At 36.4% G+C, this 16,594-nt stretch overlaps 1 protein-coding gene across 1 annotated transcript; it reads left to right on the top strand.

The window, feature by feature from the left end:
* The first annotated feature begins 1,847 nt into the window (after positions 1-1,847).
* On the top strand, positions 1,848-14,353 carry LOC123566425 (aldehyde dehydrogenase 1A1-like). The gene is made up of 14 exons (XM_045360484.2): positions 1,848-1,999; positions 5,267-5,371; positions 5,765-5,905; positions 7,055-7,184; positions 7,749-7,810; positions 8,362-8,490; positions 8,711-8,824; positions 9,326-9,428; positions 9,757-9,941; positions 10,289-10,453; positions 10,782-10,939; positions 11,638-11,712; positions 13,221-13,260; positions 13,910-14,353. The coding sequence occupies exons 1-14, from the start codon at positions 1,940-1,942 to the stop codon at positions 13,937-13,939; spliced, it is 1,497 nt and encodes a 498-aa protein (XP_045216419.2). The 5' UTR covers positions 1,848-1,939; the 3' UTR covers positions 13,940-14,353.
* The last annotated feature ends 2,241 nt before the right edge of the window (positions 14,354-16,594 follow it).

The raw sequence follows: 16,594 nt of genomic DNA, 5'->3' as shown, positions 1-16,594 counted from the left end.
CCGAAATTTTGTATTTAGTCAAGTAAATTATGGAGCGATGAAATGTCTATTTGGAGTCAAGATATACAGTACAATCGCGATCCTACGAAAAGCCAAGGGACCGGCCGTTTTTTTTTTTTTCGTAATATCGCATTTTCGTTCGAGCGCAGCATAGGAAATTTCGCTATACAGCACCTTAAAATCTACACGTCGTAACTTGTGATATTTAAACGTGTGATTTTCTTATCGGAGTACATGTATACCGATTTTATATGTACATCTGGGTTTACATCAAATCTTATTCGAATCTGAACTCAGATGGTATCTAGAATATAAAACGTTTTTTTTCCTTCACTTTTTATTCACTGTACATGAAACATATACAGGGTACATATACCGATACCCTCAGCTACCCTTTACTGCATTGGTTGGTATAATAAAACGAGAATATACAGACGATCAGGACTTAAATATTTTTTTTTTTCATTTTCTTTATGCAGAGATGTTTGAGACGTAAAGATATCGAAGCAAGTGTGACTGGTATGCCATCCGGTCGGATAGTCATAGGAGAAAAAATTAACCACTAAATTGTGTCATAGTATACAATGTATGTGTTTCGAATTTAGTTACTAAGCTTTCACACTTTAATAACTGTTTACACCCAGCTAAATTATAGTGACACTTTCCACTCTATAGCATTTTCACGCTGTTATGAAAGGTGTGAAAACTTAGACGATACAGGTATTCGTAAAATCGCAACTAAAACAAACTGAAAACAGGCTTAAAGAGCAAAACAATACATTCGTAGGAGCGCATTTTTCGTAAAATTGTATTTTCGTAAAACCGCGACTTTGTTACATAGAAATAAGAAGGAAAGCAGCCGGGACCAGAACACCTTTTCGTAGTATACCGGTAGTTCGTTAAATTGCGATTCGTAGCATCGCGAATGCACTGTAATATCAATAAGCGAATTTCCTTTCAATCGTAAAAAAATATTTACCCGAGGTCCGATAACTAGCAAGCCATTCCATTCAATAAGTGTTTTATAACATGACATCAGACTTAAAATTAAAGTGTTTTTTCTTCTTCAAAGTTTCTCTTTATATAAGCAGCCGTGTAATAGATATTCTTTATCAATAGGCAAAAACATTATGCCTCGAGGTCCCAACTGATTAGTGCTTTGATATACTTTTTACAAATGTTTTTCAATTTTTATTTATCCCAGCAAAAAATGTGTTGGTTACCGACTACATAATCTTTTTTAATTTGTTTTCAGTCATTACGCTCTGATTATCCAATGTTTTGAGAAGAAAAGGGACATAATTATACAAAATTTGAATAGATTAGGAGTCATCTCATATGAACGAAAAAAAGGGGTCTGAACACAGAATTGTATGGTATCTATATAGTAAGTAAACAATATTTAAATGCCATACCTCCAGGCTACTGTGGTTGAAACAATTGAAATATACCTTGCTGATGCATTAAAATCGTATACACATCACGTACACGTGTACAGGGAAAGAAATTTTTTAAAAAGCTTACATGGAAAACTTTAGATAACAATCAATTTTTTAATTGGAATAATAACGAATATCGCAAAGAGTTTAAGCCAGTCTTATGGTAAAGGACGACGAAACGCAATGGCAAAATTGCAAAATTTGGCAACCATATCTGCTTTATACACGACTCTTTTTCAATTTAATCCGCATGACTGTACTGTATATGATAATACATGTATTTTCAAAAAAATTAATTAAGTTCAACTATGTTCCTAATCTCCAATCCCCAAATCCATAGATTTATGGCCACCTTGAAGAGTGTTTTACTTTGTGTTCTAAATATCGCCACGAGATAAAGATAAACGCTGTTATCAATACAATATATCCTACTTTAGACTGATATAAATTATTTAGCCACAGTTGGCAAGTTTCAGTGTTGACGGCAAGACAGATAAGCCATGGCTCAACTTCCACCTCCACCGCCAGCCATTAAGGATCCGGAAATAAAATATACACAGGTACGCGTTTTTATAGGAAAAAAAATACATACATATTTCGTCTGAATCGTAAACTAATTTTTATGCCTTTTTTAAAACTAACTTTCGGGAACCTTTTTTGCAGATTGTATGCAGTTTTTACAGACTTCTTTACCAGCAAGTCTTCGCGCGACTCACAGAGAAAATATTTCAATATAGTTTATACGAGTAATCACTTCATCATAAAATGGGAATTAAAGTAAATTCTTTGTTATCCTGCGATTTTGTCAGGCAATACTTTTACATCGTACATAGGCTTTTCATGTACGTTTCCGCAATACAGGGAGATTTCGTGTAATTTTCGTTTGGTGATATCGTAGGAACTATAAGACCTAAGTACATCTAAATGAAAAATAGTGATCGTATTATATTCTGAGGTCAGAATTTAGTCCGACTATATTCGAGCTCTGTCCTATACATTTGTATATTTATTTAACCTATAGAGTGAGTGTATACATACATTATCATTGTTTGCTTTCTTTCATAAAGCGCGACATTATTAACGATGTTAATACACTGTCCAAGTACTTGAAAGCTTACGAGTATTCCACACTTTTTATGGTTGTAATATGTTTAAAATCGTTGAATGAAAGATTATTTTGGAACATACTGTACTTTTAGACATTTCCAAATTATTATTTCATGTGACCTACAGAATGAAGTTCGATCACAAATTTCGGAATATTAAAGAAAGTACAGTCGCGTTTACCGCAAAATATTACAGGTAGTGTAATTGTGCGGTGATACCTGTAACTCGAACCCAAGACTCGAGGTTTTGTCCTGGTACTATAGGGATATATACATTAAACATCACAATGTCCGCAAGAGATATGAACATTTTAATCTGATTAGAACGTACTTAGAAGTCCTTGTTATGGTGAATTACGATTAAAACGGTAACGTAAAGACACATTCTTGATGATTTGCGATAAATTGATATCATCCACTAGTAAGTAAATGACCTTTACAGATAATTTTGAGCCGCGCCATGAGAAAACCAACATAGTGCGTTTGCGACCAGCATGGGTCCAGACCAGCCTGCGCATCCGCGCAGTCTGGTCAGGATCCATGCTGTTCGCCTTCAAAGCATATTGCAATTAGAGAAACCGTTAGCGAACAGCATGGATCCTGGCCAGACTGCGCGGATGCGCAGGCTGGTCTGAATCCATGCCGGTTGCAAACGCACTATGTTGGTTTTCTCATGGTGCGGCTCATTTTTTTATTAAGCGTCAGCATTTTTAACAGCTTTTATATGTAAATATTTTACATTTAAATTCAATTTAATATATGTGCCCACATGCACAGAAAGATATACTGATGGGAACAGGCGACCAGAAAGGTATATAAACAGCCGCTAATAAGACTACCTCTTAATAATGGTAAACCCGCTTTTGTGACCTTTTTCTTCGATGCAGAAGTATTGCTAAACCTATATTTCAACAAATGCTAAAATAATCTCGACCAACAACTTTAGAATGCTCAAAGATAGTTCTTCTGTAGATTATGTAGTTCGCCATCTCCTCCACTCAGCTTTATGTGTCATTAGAATTTTCGTCTCACAAAGATATTGGCTCGATATATTTATGTCTGGAGTTTTCAAGTGGTAAATCAAATTATGGCAGACTAAATGTTACTACACTGTATTGTACTTTTTTATACGCCCGAAGGGACGTATTATGTTATACCCCGGGTGTCCGTCCGTCCGTCCGTTAGCAATTTCGTATCCGCTCTGTAACTCTTGAACTGCTTGAAGGATTTCAGAGAAACTTAACACAAATGTTCACCACACCGAGACGACGTGCAGAGCGCATGTTTAGGATGTGGCGCTTCAAGGTCAAGGTCACATTTAGGGGTCAAAGGTCATATCGGTTTGTTTTGTGTCCGCTCTGTAACTCTTGAACTGCTTGAAGGATTTCAAAGAAACTTGGTACAAATGTTCACCACACCAAGACGACGTGCAGAGCGCATGTTTAGGATGTCTCGCTTCAAGGTCAATGTCACACTTAGGGGTCAAAGGTCATATCAGTTTGTTTTGTGTCCGCTCTGTAACTCTTGAACTGCTTGAAGGATTTCAAAGAAACTTGGTACAAATGTTCACCACACCAAGACGACGTGCAGAACGTATGTTTCGGTTGACTCGCTTCAAGGTCAAGGTCCCACTTAGGGGTCAAAGGTCATATCAGTTTGTATTGTGTCCGCTCTGTAACTCTTGAACTACTTGAAGGATTTCTAAGAAACTTGGCACAAATGTTCACCACACCAAGACAACATGCTGAGCGCATGTTTTGGATGACTCACTTCAAAGTCAAGGTCACACTTAGGGTTCAAAGGTCATATATGACTTTGCTTTGTGTATATTGCTCTGCATTGCAATAATTATTTTGAATTACTTCCCTTTTATATTACTATAAATAGCTTATTTTGGAACCTTTTTATTATTGGCCGTAGGGAAACACCGAGACCACTTTTCTGTGGTACAACATGGATGTTACCTCCAATTTGTAGGGGTATTTTGACATACCTGTACCTGGTAAAGATTTTATTGTGGACTTAGATTTTTGGGGGGAATTTCTTCCCTTTGTTGTTCCTGTCCTTTGGGCTTTAACAGTCAGGTTCGTTAAATTTTGCTTCCATCCTCTGATGTAACCCTTCGGGCGTATATTGCCCCGCTTGACAGAGCTCTTGTTTATATCTAACATTGCTTGTTGAATGTTTTTCTTGTTTAATACTTCACTTTCTTATTACCATGTTTTACATTTATTCGTTATATAACACAGTTAAGAAATAAGGAAGTTAAAATGATACTTCAGCAAAAAACAGTAAAAGTTGTAAACTTCAAAATAAATACTGTATTCCTAGTAAAGCAATTTCTATATAGTTTTCTCGTCAGGGTAAAAAAAATGTGGTACGCAGGTCGGGAAATACCCAAACTACCATGATATATCGAGGGTTCAACGCAATAAGGGCGTATCTACATATAATAACTATATGTAGATACGCCCTTATTGCGTTGAACCCTCGATATGTGGTATCACTGTCAGTCACGGCACCTGGCCTTACAACTTCCTAGCTTGTAATAGCGTAGATGCGTTGATCAGTTCAGACCGTCCCATCGAGCTTCCACAAGCCAGCTGGGTGAATACTCCACATGAAAGAATTTGATATTTAATCCTTAAGAGACTCACAGTGGAAAACTGCTTAGTCACAGAGGTCCTTTCTAATGTAATTGTGACCCTTTATCTGATTCAGATTTTCATCAATAATGAATGGGTAAACTCTGCCAGCGGGAAGACCTTCCCGACGATAAATCCGACGAATGGCAAGAAAATCTGTGATGTTCAAGAGGGTGATAAGGTAACTACCATTACATTATTTTCAGTATCCGAGCTTGCATGGCCGCAGGTTTAAATGAAAATGTTATATTTGATATTTTATTCCAGCTTACGAAATACTTTACTATATCTAACAAACAAGGGATATTTCGGTGCAACTTACATAAACGTTAACATAGCAAGGTTGGTCTTTATCCCTGGATGGACATAAGAAATGATAAAATAATAATGTCAGAGATAATGAGAGACATTTTTAGAAATACTGACTGATTTTCAAATAACCAAGTCCTTTACCTAATGTTACTGCAACTTTGACGTAAAACTTTCTAAACTTTTTATTTATTGTGTTCTAAGTAAGATGGAAAACAAAATCGAAACACACAACAAAACTGATTTCATCTATTTCCTACTTCAGGCAGACATTGACAAGGCAGTTGATGCGGCTAAGAAGGCCTTTGAGTTCGGCTCGGCATGGCAAAAAACGGACGCCAGCAAAAGAGGAGTGCTTTTAAACAAACTTGCCGATCTTATTGAGCGAGATAGAATTTACATTGCTGTGAGTAGAATATTATATCAGGGAATATCCTGTATTATGCATTTCCTGTTGAGCATTTTTTCATATTTTCGACTTTTCTTAAGCATTTAATTTGGGAATAATATGAGGCATGCTTCAATTATTTCACGAGTGAATTATTATAGACGGCATTGACTGTATAACAAATTGCCGTGTTTAATATAATAAACGTGGTTCAGTATGCTTTATATGATTTCTATTCTAATATATTTTTAAGTAAAAAACGTGGATTCAGCGGGAAGATATTATTTCTTGATCCATGTATAGCGTGTATGACGTCAACGTGTATGACGTCAACGTGTATAGAGGTTACACATCCCATGGAATAATTTTCAAGTGCGTAGACGTCTACAGAATCATTCTGTGCATAACATAGTCGTTAAAGCGTTTGGAATTAAATGTAACAACACATGTAGATTCGATTCTGAAAAAATAGTAGATCAAATATGGTACCACTCATTCTCGACGACTGTATGTCGACAGGAAGTCAATATTACTATGTTTTGCTTTTCATATTTTGAATAGGCTATATAAGTAAAAATATTTTCCTCTTAGTGCATTAACTGTATCGCATGTACACCTAGAATGGCGTTAAACGCTTTAAAAAAGGATTTCAATGTACATATCCTATAAGACAAACTACCTCTTATCCCGAAGTCAAATTTTCATGTGACACTGACATCATGGCCGTCAGATTCTATATTCGATGCGGGTCATCAGTCTTCTTTTCTGACATTCCGGGTCCCCGGAGAAGAAACTTACTAGCACAATTGACTTAAATATAATTCAGTAATTACAGAAAACATCCTAAAACATAGACACTGAATCAACAATCATTTGAGCCACGCCATGAGAATACCAACATAGTGGGTTTGCAACCAGCATTGATCCAGACCAGCCTGCGCATCCGCGCAGTCTGGTCAGGATCCATGCTGTTCGATAACAGTTTCTCTAATTGCAATAGACTTTGAAAGCGAACAGCATGGATCCTGACCAGACTGTGCGGATGCGCAGGCTGGTCTGGATCCATGCTGGTCGCAAAGCCACTATGTTGGTTTTCTCATGGCTCGGCTCATTTATTCATTTATTGTTTTGCTTTATCTATTTAACATTTTTTTCCTTGCTTAACAGAGTTTGGAAACTTTAGACAATGGTAAACCATTCAAAGACTCCTTCTATATAGATATGACAGCAACGATCAATACACTCAGGTACTATGCCGGCTGGACTGATAAAATACAGGGGAAAACCATACCTATAGGTGAGTACAGGTGTTCAACCTATAACTGACTGCCTTACAACTTAAAACTTTTACATGTCCGATTTAGTAATTTTTTTGGCAATTAATTCCAAAAGCAGTTTCTAAGACTGGCCTATCAAGTAACAGACTTCGACAACCTCTTCTTTAAAAACAAATGTTCTTGTTTCTATTAACGATAATTCAACTCCTTGTGATCATATGTTTAGCCTTCGAAGTTTCCATCTGTTAGTTGCAACTACAATGTATAACATCTCTAACCTTGACTTTGAACGCATCCAACATTCGTAAAAAATGTGCTTTTTGTGGAGTTTTTTTTTCTAGAGATGCTTTAAATTCTTTGTGCGACGCCTGCTATGTTAAGATTTTGTCCTTCATGATAGTTTTAAGCAGATTCCTTTAAAACTTTAAATTTAAAAACACAGAATGCATTGTTTTTTAATTTTGTATTAAAATTTTTATGTTACCCGTTTGTACGCGTCTCTCGTTTCGCTGTTTTTATTTAATATGTATAGACTAACACACGCCTTGCAACTTAGAACTTATTTTAAAATATAATTTCTTTAGATGGAACGTTTTTCTGTTACACGAGGCACGAACCAGTAGGAGTATGTGGACAAATTATTCCGGTATGTATGACAAACATTTATGTAGACTTCATCTGAACCGTGCTTTGTTTTCAATAAAGCTCATTTTGCTTGTGCAAAAGAGCGTAATTATTCGTACAGCAATTCAACATCGTGACCTGATTAAGGGTGATGATAATAACTAACTCTGTATTGTGGTGAAGCCTATGCAAATTACGCCGAGAACTGTTTGATAATGGAGCATAAATCGCATAACATAAGAGAAAATTGTACCTTGCAAAGAAATCAAGGTATTTCACCTCGAACTACATTCTCTGGCTCCACCTCGGTATGTGAAGAAGCCATATGGCTGACTTGCTGAAAGTCTGTTGTTCTGTCCAGTCGCCATCATTTCCCGGAGGACCACGCGGGGTCTTCAACAACACTGATTACAACAACAACAACAACAACAACAACCACTACTACTACTTCTGGTTTTAATACTACTTTTATTACTACTATAAACAATAAAAAACATCAAACTACGCGATCTAACGACATACACGTATTATCATTATACCAATATTAAAAACAATATGTTTTCTTCACTCCAGTGGAATTTCCCTATAACCATGATGGCTTGGAAGATTGCTCCAGCACTTGCCTGTGGCAACACGGTGGTGATCAAACCTGCAGAACAAACTCCACTCACTGCCTTGTATATGGCACAGCTAATCAAGGAGGTAATAAAGTTTTACAGAAGTAGAACGCCAATAATAAATTTTGTATAGGTCTAATGTAACATGTGAAAATACAGCTTTGAATAAACTTCATTCTGCAGTACCAATGTGTATCAATTTTAGTCTTTGGCAAGTTAAAAGGCTGATACATTTTACTTACAAAATTAGCATATTCTTGAGCAACAAGCATTTTTTCTCACAAATATATTGTTATGCGTTTTAGGCTGGATTCCCGGCAGGAGTAGTCAATGTGGTTCCCGGGTATGGACCTACAGCCGGAGGAGCCATATCCTCACATCCGGATATTAATAAAGTAGCATTCACAGGATCTACAGAGGTAAATCTATTGTCTATTACCTAAAAATTGTGGGTAGCTTATTATCAATAATGTTCGTCGCGCTTCTTTCTTTGTTGCCATTAACTTATTAATACATATAATAAAGACGACTGGTATTTTAGTGATTAAGGCCCTTACTGGTTATATAATACATTGTAATTTAAGTTCTGGTCTACAGTGTTGTTTCTATGCACTTAGTTAGTTAGCGATATCATTAGACTTTAAAAGCCACTATTTAAGTCGAAATGAACCTATAGTTAGTCCAAGTGAAGAGGCTATTGCCTTTCACACAAAAAAAACGGTATACATGCAACCGCCGTATACGTAATATTTCTAGGAGAGAAGTACGTAAACCATTATATTTCAACGACTTCACGTTTTAATTCAATATCCGTTAATTCTTTCTCTAAACATAAAGAGAACACTAACTGACTTTAATATTCATTGGCATTATCAGAATAGCTAGTAACTGGTTATCATTATTTAGCTGTTTTATTTCAGGTTGGCCAGCTCATCATGCAGGCAGCTGCTAAGTCCAATCTGAAGAGAGTGACTCTGGAACTTGGCGGGAAAAGTCCATTTGTCGTCTGGAAGGATGCTAACTGTAAGGAATGCTTACAGCAGAATTAACAGTAATTTAATTTCGGAGAGAATGAACCATTCTACTAGTATACAGATCTAAAAATAATAAACTGATGAAAGACCAAGCCATGATAAAGCTTCTAAGCTCGTCCTCCTGCCGCTGTTTGCTGAACTGATGCCTAGGCGGGCATGTGTTCTCTACTACACCTTGATGAAAGCCAATCATTCTATTGTTTCATCTGTCTATTCAACTTGCCTTTAATATGCTTTTATTGGTTATTACTGAAATACAATTAAAAAGAGTGGTCTGTAATACATATGATTTGAAAATGAATCTTGATGTTTTGCAGTGGATGTCGTTGTTGAGTGGGCCCACCAGGCTATTTTCTTCAACATGGGGCAGGTTTGTACGGCAGGCTCTCGAACATACGTCCATGAGGATATTTATGACGAATTTGTCAAGAAAGCAGTAGCACGTGCCAAGGCAAAGACTATTGGAGACCCCTATGATGTGAAAAGTGAATATGGACCTCAGGTAATAAATTAGTGTGTAAGCAAAATAAGTATATGCATGTACTACTCCGACAATCATTCTGTTCTTGTGTAATGACGTGAAAATCGATCACGAAGCTAAAAGAAATCGTTATTAAGTAAAACTAAGTTGAAACTCGAATTCCAAGGGATCGGGTGTTTATTTTGAGATAACCAAAGTTCGACTTAAAATGAAATTTTGTGCATGTGTTTTCGGGACGGGACTTCAACATGTATTCGAGATACCCGGAATTTCGAGATAGATAAGAGAGTTCGAGATATCGAGTTCAATAATATCACATAACTTATCCACCAGACTGAAGTCTGTCAGAGAATTATCGCACATTTCAGGTTAGCGAGGAACAGTTTAACAAGGTTCTTGAAATGATTGAAAGTGGAAAGAAGGACGGGGCAAAGCTGGAGTGTGGTGGGGCCAGACAAGGGACAGAGGGGTATTTCGTGCAACCAACTGTTTTCTCAGACGTAACAGAGAAGATGAGAATAGGAAAAGAAGAGGTTTGTAGAAAAGTTAATGACATCGGTGAAATACTTCGAATAAAACTGCTACAGTTAAAACGGCCTGTTTTCCTTTTGGTTGTCCCATACTAGTAGCTTGCCGTTTGTTTCTAATGTTTTATTGTCACAGGGTCAGACTTGACAGGCATACGAACTTTTTGTAAAGCAATTGAAACCGCGTGTTATTTACTGAACTAGTGCACAATGCTTGTGAAAAACATTTTCACAACAAAAATTGATAAAATATGGTTGAAAGTACGTTGTTGGCATTGCTATATTATCCCAACAAACAGAGTGAATTTCTTTTTTCTTTTTTTTTTTTTTTTAGATTTTCGGACCAGTCCAGCAGATAATTAAATTCAAGGATATGGAAGATGTTATCCAACGGGCTAACGATACAAAATACGGTCTGGCAGCTGCTATATTCACACAGGATTTAGATACTGCTATGACGTTTACAAGCAGGGTTAAGGCAGGAAGCGTATGGTACGTTTAAACCTTATCTTGCTTAATTTCTATAATGAACTTATCCATCTTTCAATTTGGACAGTACCATTAAATGTTAAAAGGGGTGCGTACCAAAATGGAACTGACTGTATGGCGAACAGTGTAGAACATGATCAGACTGCACGGAAGTGCAGGCTGATCATCGGTCTACACTGGTCGCAAAGGCAGAAACAATCGTGTCCAGCATGGTACGTTTAAAAATACCTTTTATCTAACAAGACATCTCGATTAAATCTGTGATTAAAGTGACAAATATCAGAAGTAAATACGTGTATCTATAAAGTATTTCCGGTATACTTTGCTCTCCTCAAACTTCAAAAAAGAGACTTTGTATTGCAAATCTAGAGTTGCAAGATAATCATTGACCATGCATGTATTGTTATACATGTATAAATGTCATGTTTTTGGTATGCCTTGCTCTTCTCCAACTTCAAAAAGATACTTTAGAGTTCATATCTGGCGTTTTCCCACCGTCATTCGGTATTCGCCTCTTATTGGACGATAAATTTCTTAGTCACTTGAAGCTAGTAAAAATGTCTTTGTGGTCTTTGGTAAGGGTCGGTGTTTGGAAGGCTTTAAAAGCACAGTTATTAAACTATATATTCAGAAACTAAGGTACATCTTTTAATAGGAAATGTGCATTTCAACATCATTAATGAAAATATTTGTATTTTCAGGGTTAACTGTTACAACGCTAATTCTCCAGCTGCTCCATTTGGTGGATTCAAAATGTCAGGTGTCGGAAGAGAACTGTAAGTTTGCCCTTTTTATCTCGAGTGTTCAAAGAATAGGTAGAGCTATCAGAGTCACCCGTGCGTCGGCGTCGGCGTCGGCGTCCAGATTTGGTTACGTTTTTGTATGTAAGCTGGTACCTCAGTAACCACTATTTGGGAATGGATTGAAACGTCATATACTTATTCACTGTAATAAACTGACTTACATTGCACAGGTTTCATAACTCTATTTTGCTTTTATTTTTTTTAAAAGTATGCCCATTTTTCAACTTTTATGTTAAATCAGTCGACAGGGCTGTTGAATAGTCTAGCGTTCATGTCCGCGTACAACTCTTGTTTCATTCCGTTGTTGCTTTACATGTAAATGAGTTCAATGTTACTTATTTTTATTCGTTAGGTAAGGTTAAATCTGTCCTACTAATGACCCGATCGGGCGTTAGATCTGATAACCCCTGACACAGAACTAAATGCGAGACGTGAATGACTCAGTAATCTCCGATCTTCAGTACAATCAAATTGTTTATATGTAAGCTTATTTATAGTCGCGTGGGCGAGACTGTTAGTAATGTTAATGGGAGGACAGTGCAAGATACAGAAGACGCTCCAATTCCAAGATCTTCGCTGGTTCTTTAGCGTGCCAGATGTAAAGCACCCATTCACGGGACTCTAATCCCAATGTTAGGAATTTGTCGCCTTATTTCCATAATGCCGTAACTAGGTTTTTGATAGTTTTGGGAAGCAACGTTTAAAGATTTGAGTGTCATTGACTTTGAGCTACTTTAAATACAGTCTTGTTGAACTAAAACTTAGCCTGTATATACAAGTTCTACAAGGCCACAAATTCACTGTTATACAGAGGTCATGTAGACATAGTATTACCTAATGACACTAAAATCTCAATTTTGAAAAAAATGAGCTTTCGGCATTGTGGAAATAAGGCGACGAATTTTTAGTTGGAGGTGCGGGAGCTCGAACTCACAACCCTGGTTTCGTAGTCAGACAGTGTTTCCGCTTGACCACTGCGTCCGCTCTTGTACAATCAAAGTAGCAACACTTACATTGAATAGCTCGATTTCCAAGGGCTGCAATTTACACTTGGATCCCTTTCAAAGATCACGAACTAACTAGACACATGAGTGTCACTTTCAATACAAGAAAATACTGGCAGTCACAGAGGCACGTTTAGAACTCTGTTAAAAATGAAATCCAATTCCGTGTGGTGGCCTGCGTTCTAAGTTCACTTAAGAATTTCAGATGTGCTGAAAATTATACCAAAATTGCAGCCATGGACCTGTCTTTGAATTCAGTAGCATGATGCGGCACTAAAATAAGGTGATAATAATACTTAGACCAAAAAAAGTGGAGACAAACCCTTTTTGAATCGGATACTGAGTTTATGACTATATATACATTCGTTTTAAGTGAGATTTAGATATTTGGTGTATGCCTAAACTATTGGTATAATACCGCCTTGAACTTGGAGGAATCAGCTAAAATAAACTAAATCATTATTTTTTCATTTTCAGCGGAGAATACGGTCTACAGCAGTACACAGAGGTGAAGAACGTAAGTAACAATTATCACATATAAAGCTTACGCTTGTCCGTTTTTTTTTGTTGTTTTTTTTTTTTTTTTTTTTTTTTTTTTTTGGTTTCTTGCCGTTTTTCAACAGTATTTCAGTTATGTAACGGTAGACAGTTAACCTAACCAGTGTTCCTGGATTCAGTGCAAGTACAAAACTGTTTTCCGCAAGTAACTGTCAATTTCCCTACATGAATCAGAGGTGTAGGACGAATGATTTCTGACATAATGTCTTTTGTCAAATCGGAGAACATACGGCCCGCCCGGGGATTGAACTCAAGACCCCGCAGAGTAATGTGTACCCGTTTCACATTAACAGCGGAAATACAAAACAATTGACAAAGTTACAATAATGATACGAAAACAATTGACAAAGTTACAATAATGATACGATGAATTTAAAATTTGTCATTGCATTACAATGGAAATACAAAACAATTGACAGTTACAAAAATTATACGATGAATTTAAAGTTAGCCATTGCATTACAGCGGAAATACAAAACAACTGACAGTTACAAAAATGATACGATTAATTTACAATTTTCGTTGCATTACTCCGGAAATACAAAACAACTGACAAACTTACAAAAATGATAAGATGAATTTAAAGTTTGTCGTTACATTTGTTGCAGGTTGTTGTGAAGACCCAGACCAAGTTGTAAATCAGTTACAGAATACATCTACCTAACTGCGACGACAAGAAGGAAATAGACCAATACTTGGAAAATGATATTACACATGAGGCTATCTTGAACTTTTATTTACATTCTGTAATATGTAAATATAGACCGAAAGAAGAAAACAGAAATAAGTCTAGAAAAACGAAATTTTGCAACTTGATAATATTTACTATAGTACATAAAGCCTCAAAATATATACGACCTCAGGGTGGACTAGAAAATTAATGATTTCCTTCTAGAGCCTTAAAACATATGAACATTTTCTCTTGAACAAAGAGAATTGCATGTTAATATGGTAAATGCTTCAATTCAAACTTTAAGATTGTCATGGGTGGACATGTGCATTATGTTTTCATGTTGCAATTAATTTATCAGAAATAAAGGAACTATTACCTACCCGTATATTGTATTATTTTACACACACATGGTTGCATGAAGGAACATGGTATCAGCACTTAACTGACTGCAAATGAAACGGACACTATACCATTACATAGTCTTACCTGAAAATAGCGGCACCTGTCAGAGATTGGATTTAAATTCACAAGTTTTGTCTACGCCACCCCAACTTCAACTTGAAATATGTATAAAGACGTTTTTGACAACATTGAAAGTGGTAATGTGGTGATCCAGAAAGGCTCTGTTTTGACCTATGTTTATTTCCGTCGTGTATATAAACGACCGTGACCTCCTAATTAAGCAAAGCAATTTTTTTGTAGACGGTGCTATTGCATATATGACAATCACATCTTCATCAGATATCCTAACCAAACAAAACGATCAGCGCCGACTGGGACTGGTTCATGGAATTCAACCCTTACAAGTATGAGGTGTTTTAGAGCTTCTATTTTCCCAAATATTCTGCACGGTGCTGAATTAAAAGACATCGATGCCGCGAAATACCTTTTTTGACCCATTCTAACAAAACTACAGCTCATGCAAAACTTTACTATCCGCTTCATTAGCAGAAATGTCAAGACAAACAATAAGGACACTAAAAAAAGCTTGTAACAACTATGCCCATCCCAAACTAGAATACTGCTCGAGTGTTTGGCACCCTTGGCAATGGTTCTTTATTATTATAGTAGAATATTTGAACTGATAAACAGGTTGACTGTACGATGTGTCCGTTACAATCATGACTACACAAGCAGTGTTTTCCATATGATTCCGGACAGGTCCGTCTCGACGAGACGATACTACGATAGGATTTTTGTTTAAAAACAACGAAAAAAACCGAAGCCATCGAACCCCATTGATGTTTTTAGCTTGCTTTCTGTGCAAGCAATTACATTTAATTGCGATTGCTTTGGCAAGCTGAAAACCAGTGTCGTTTTGAGCTGCCGAAGGGATTTTCCTCTTTGCGTCTTTTGATCCCTTCATCGTTGACTTGTTTATAATTATGTTTTGCAGTCTGTCGACTTGATTATTTTATTTTCTGAAATTTTAAAGTAACTGAAAAGGTCCGAAAATCCTCTCCAATTTCTATATGATTTCAGTGAACTTTAAATACAAAATGTAATTTGAACGAAAAATTTTCTGTACATATAGGTTACATAATATATTACTAATTCAGTTCCTTCTTTATTTGATATAAACAATTTTATCTGCAGACCACATTTTCAGTACGTTGAGCATTTGAACGATATGAAAAACATATATAGCCAGTTAGTATAACATGTCTTTTTACCAAAATTAAAAAATATTGAAATGTTATTTACATACAAGTAACATAATCTGTTATGAAATAATATGAAATAAGGCAAAGCCTCAAAGCGAGCTGAAAGAAATCGGATTTATCTAAAAATAGTATGCATCATTTATTTGTCACAAAGAAACTATTCACTAGTCACAAGAACTCAGGAGAACCTATTCACTGAAGAAGTCTACATTTAGTGTCACCATACCTATAACAGTGAATATCATACGTTGCAAAATTTATAGGAAGCCGGTGTCACGGTGACGTCATTACCGCGTTCCCGTTTCTTTTTGCTTATTATGACATTTTTTCCATTTTCTGGCCAATGCTTGATCTTTTAAATGAAAACAATACTTTTGTCAAACAACTGGAAATCATTTTTTCATTATTGTTAAATGATGAATAATTTTTAGCAATTGAATGAAGTTCTGTATTCACTCCGGAAAGAAGTACTTCCTGTGAGCACCAGTCCGCTAGGGTGCGCTTTCTTAAAACTTCCGACGAAACTTTTCAAATCCATCACTAAGTGTGAAAGTATACTTGCGTTACCGTAAAGCTCGATTCTCGAGCAGGCCCTTCGGGCCTGCTCTTCGAGCTCGCTATTAATACCCTCTGAAAATGCTCCCGTGAAATTTGCTGCTTGGCAATTACGCGTATGCAGACATTTACTCACTGAATAAATTAAAACCTGCAAATTCACAATGGAAGTGACCTAGATCTTATCTCAATACAATAAGCAACTAAGCCAAAAATAAAACTGCCGCATCCTTATGAGTAGACTCTTATTCCTCATGCAACTACATAAAACTATATTTTGGACTACTTCGCATGTAACACTGAGCCTGAAGTCACTTCCTATTCGGTATAACAAGTACTTTAGAAGACGTAATTTAACTGGATTTAAAGAAATATCCAACACATTACGACCAACAGATTCA

This window comes from Mercenaria mercenaria, chromosome 8 (assembly GCF_021730395.1).
Source record: "Mercenaria mercenaria strain notata chromosome 8, MADL_Memer_1, whole genome shotgun sequence".
NCBI classification, from domain to species: domain Eukaryota; kingdom Metazoa; phylum Mollusca; class Bivalvia; order Venerida; family Veneridae; genus Mercenaria; species Mercenaria mercenaria.
This window is presented reverse-complemented; position numbering and strand designations above follow the sequence as displayed.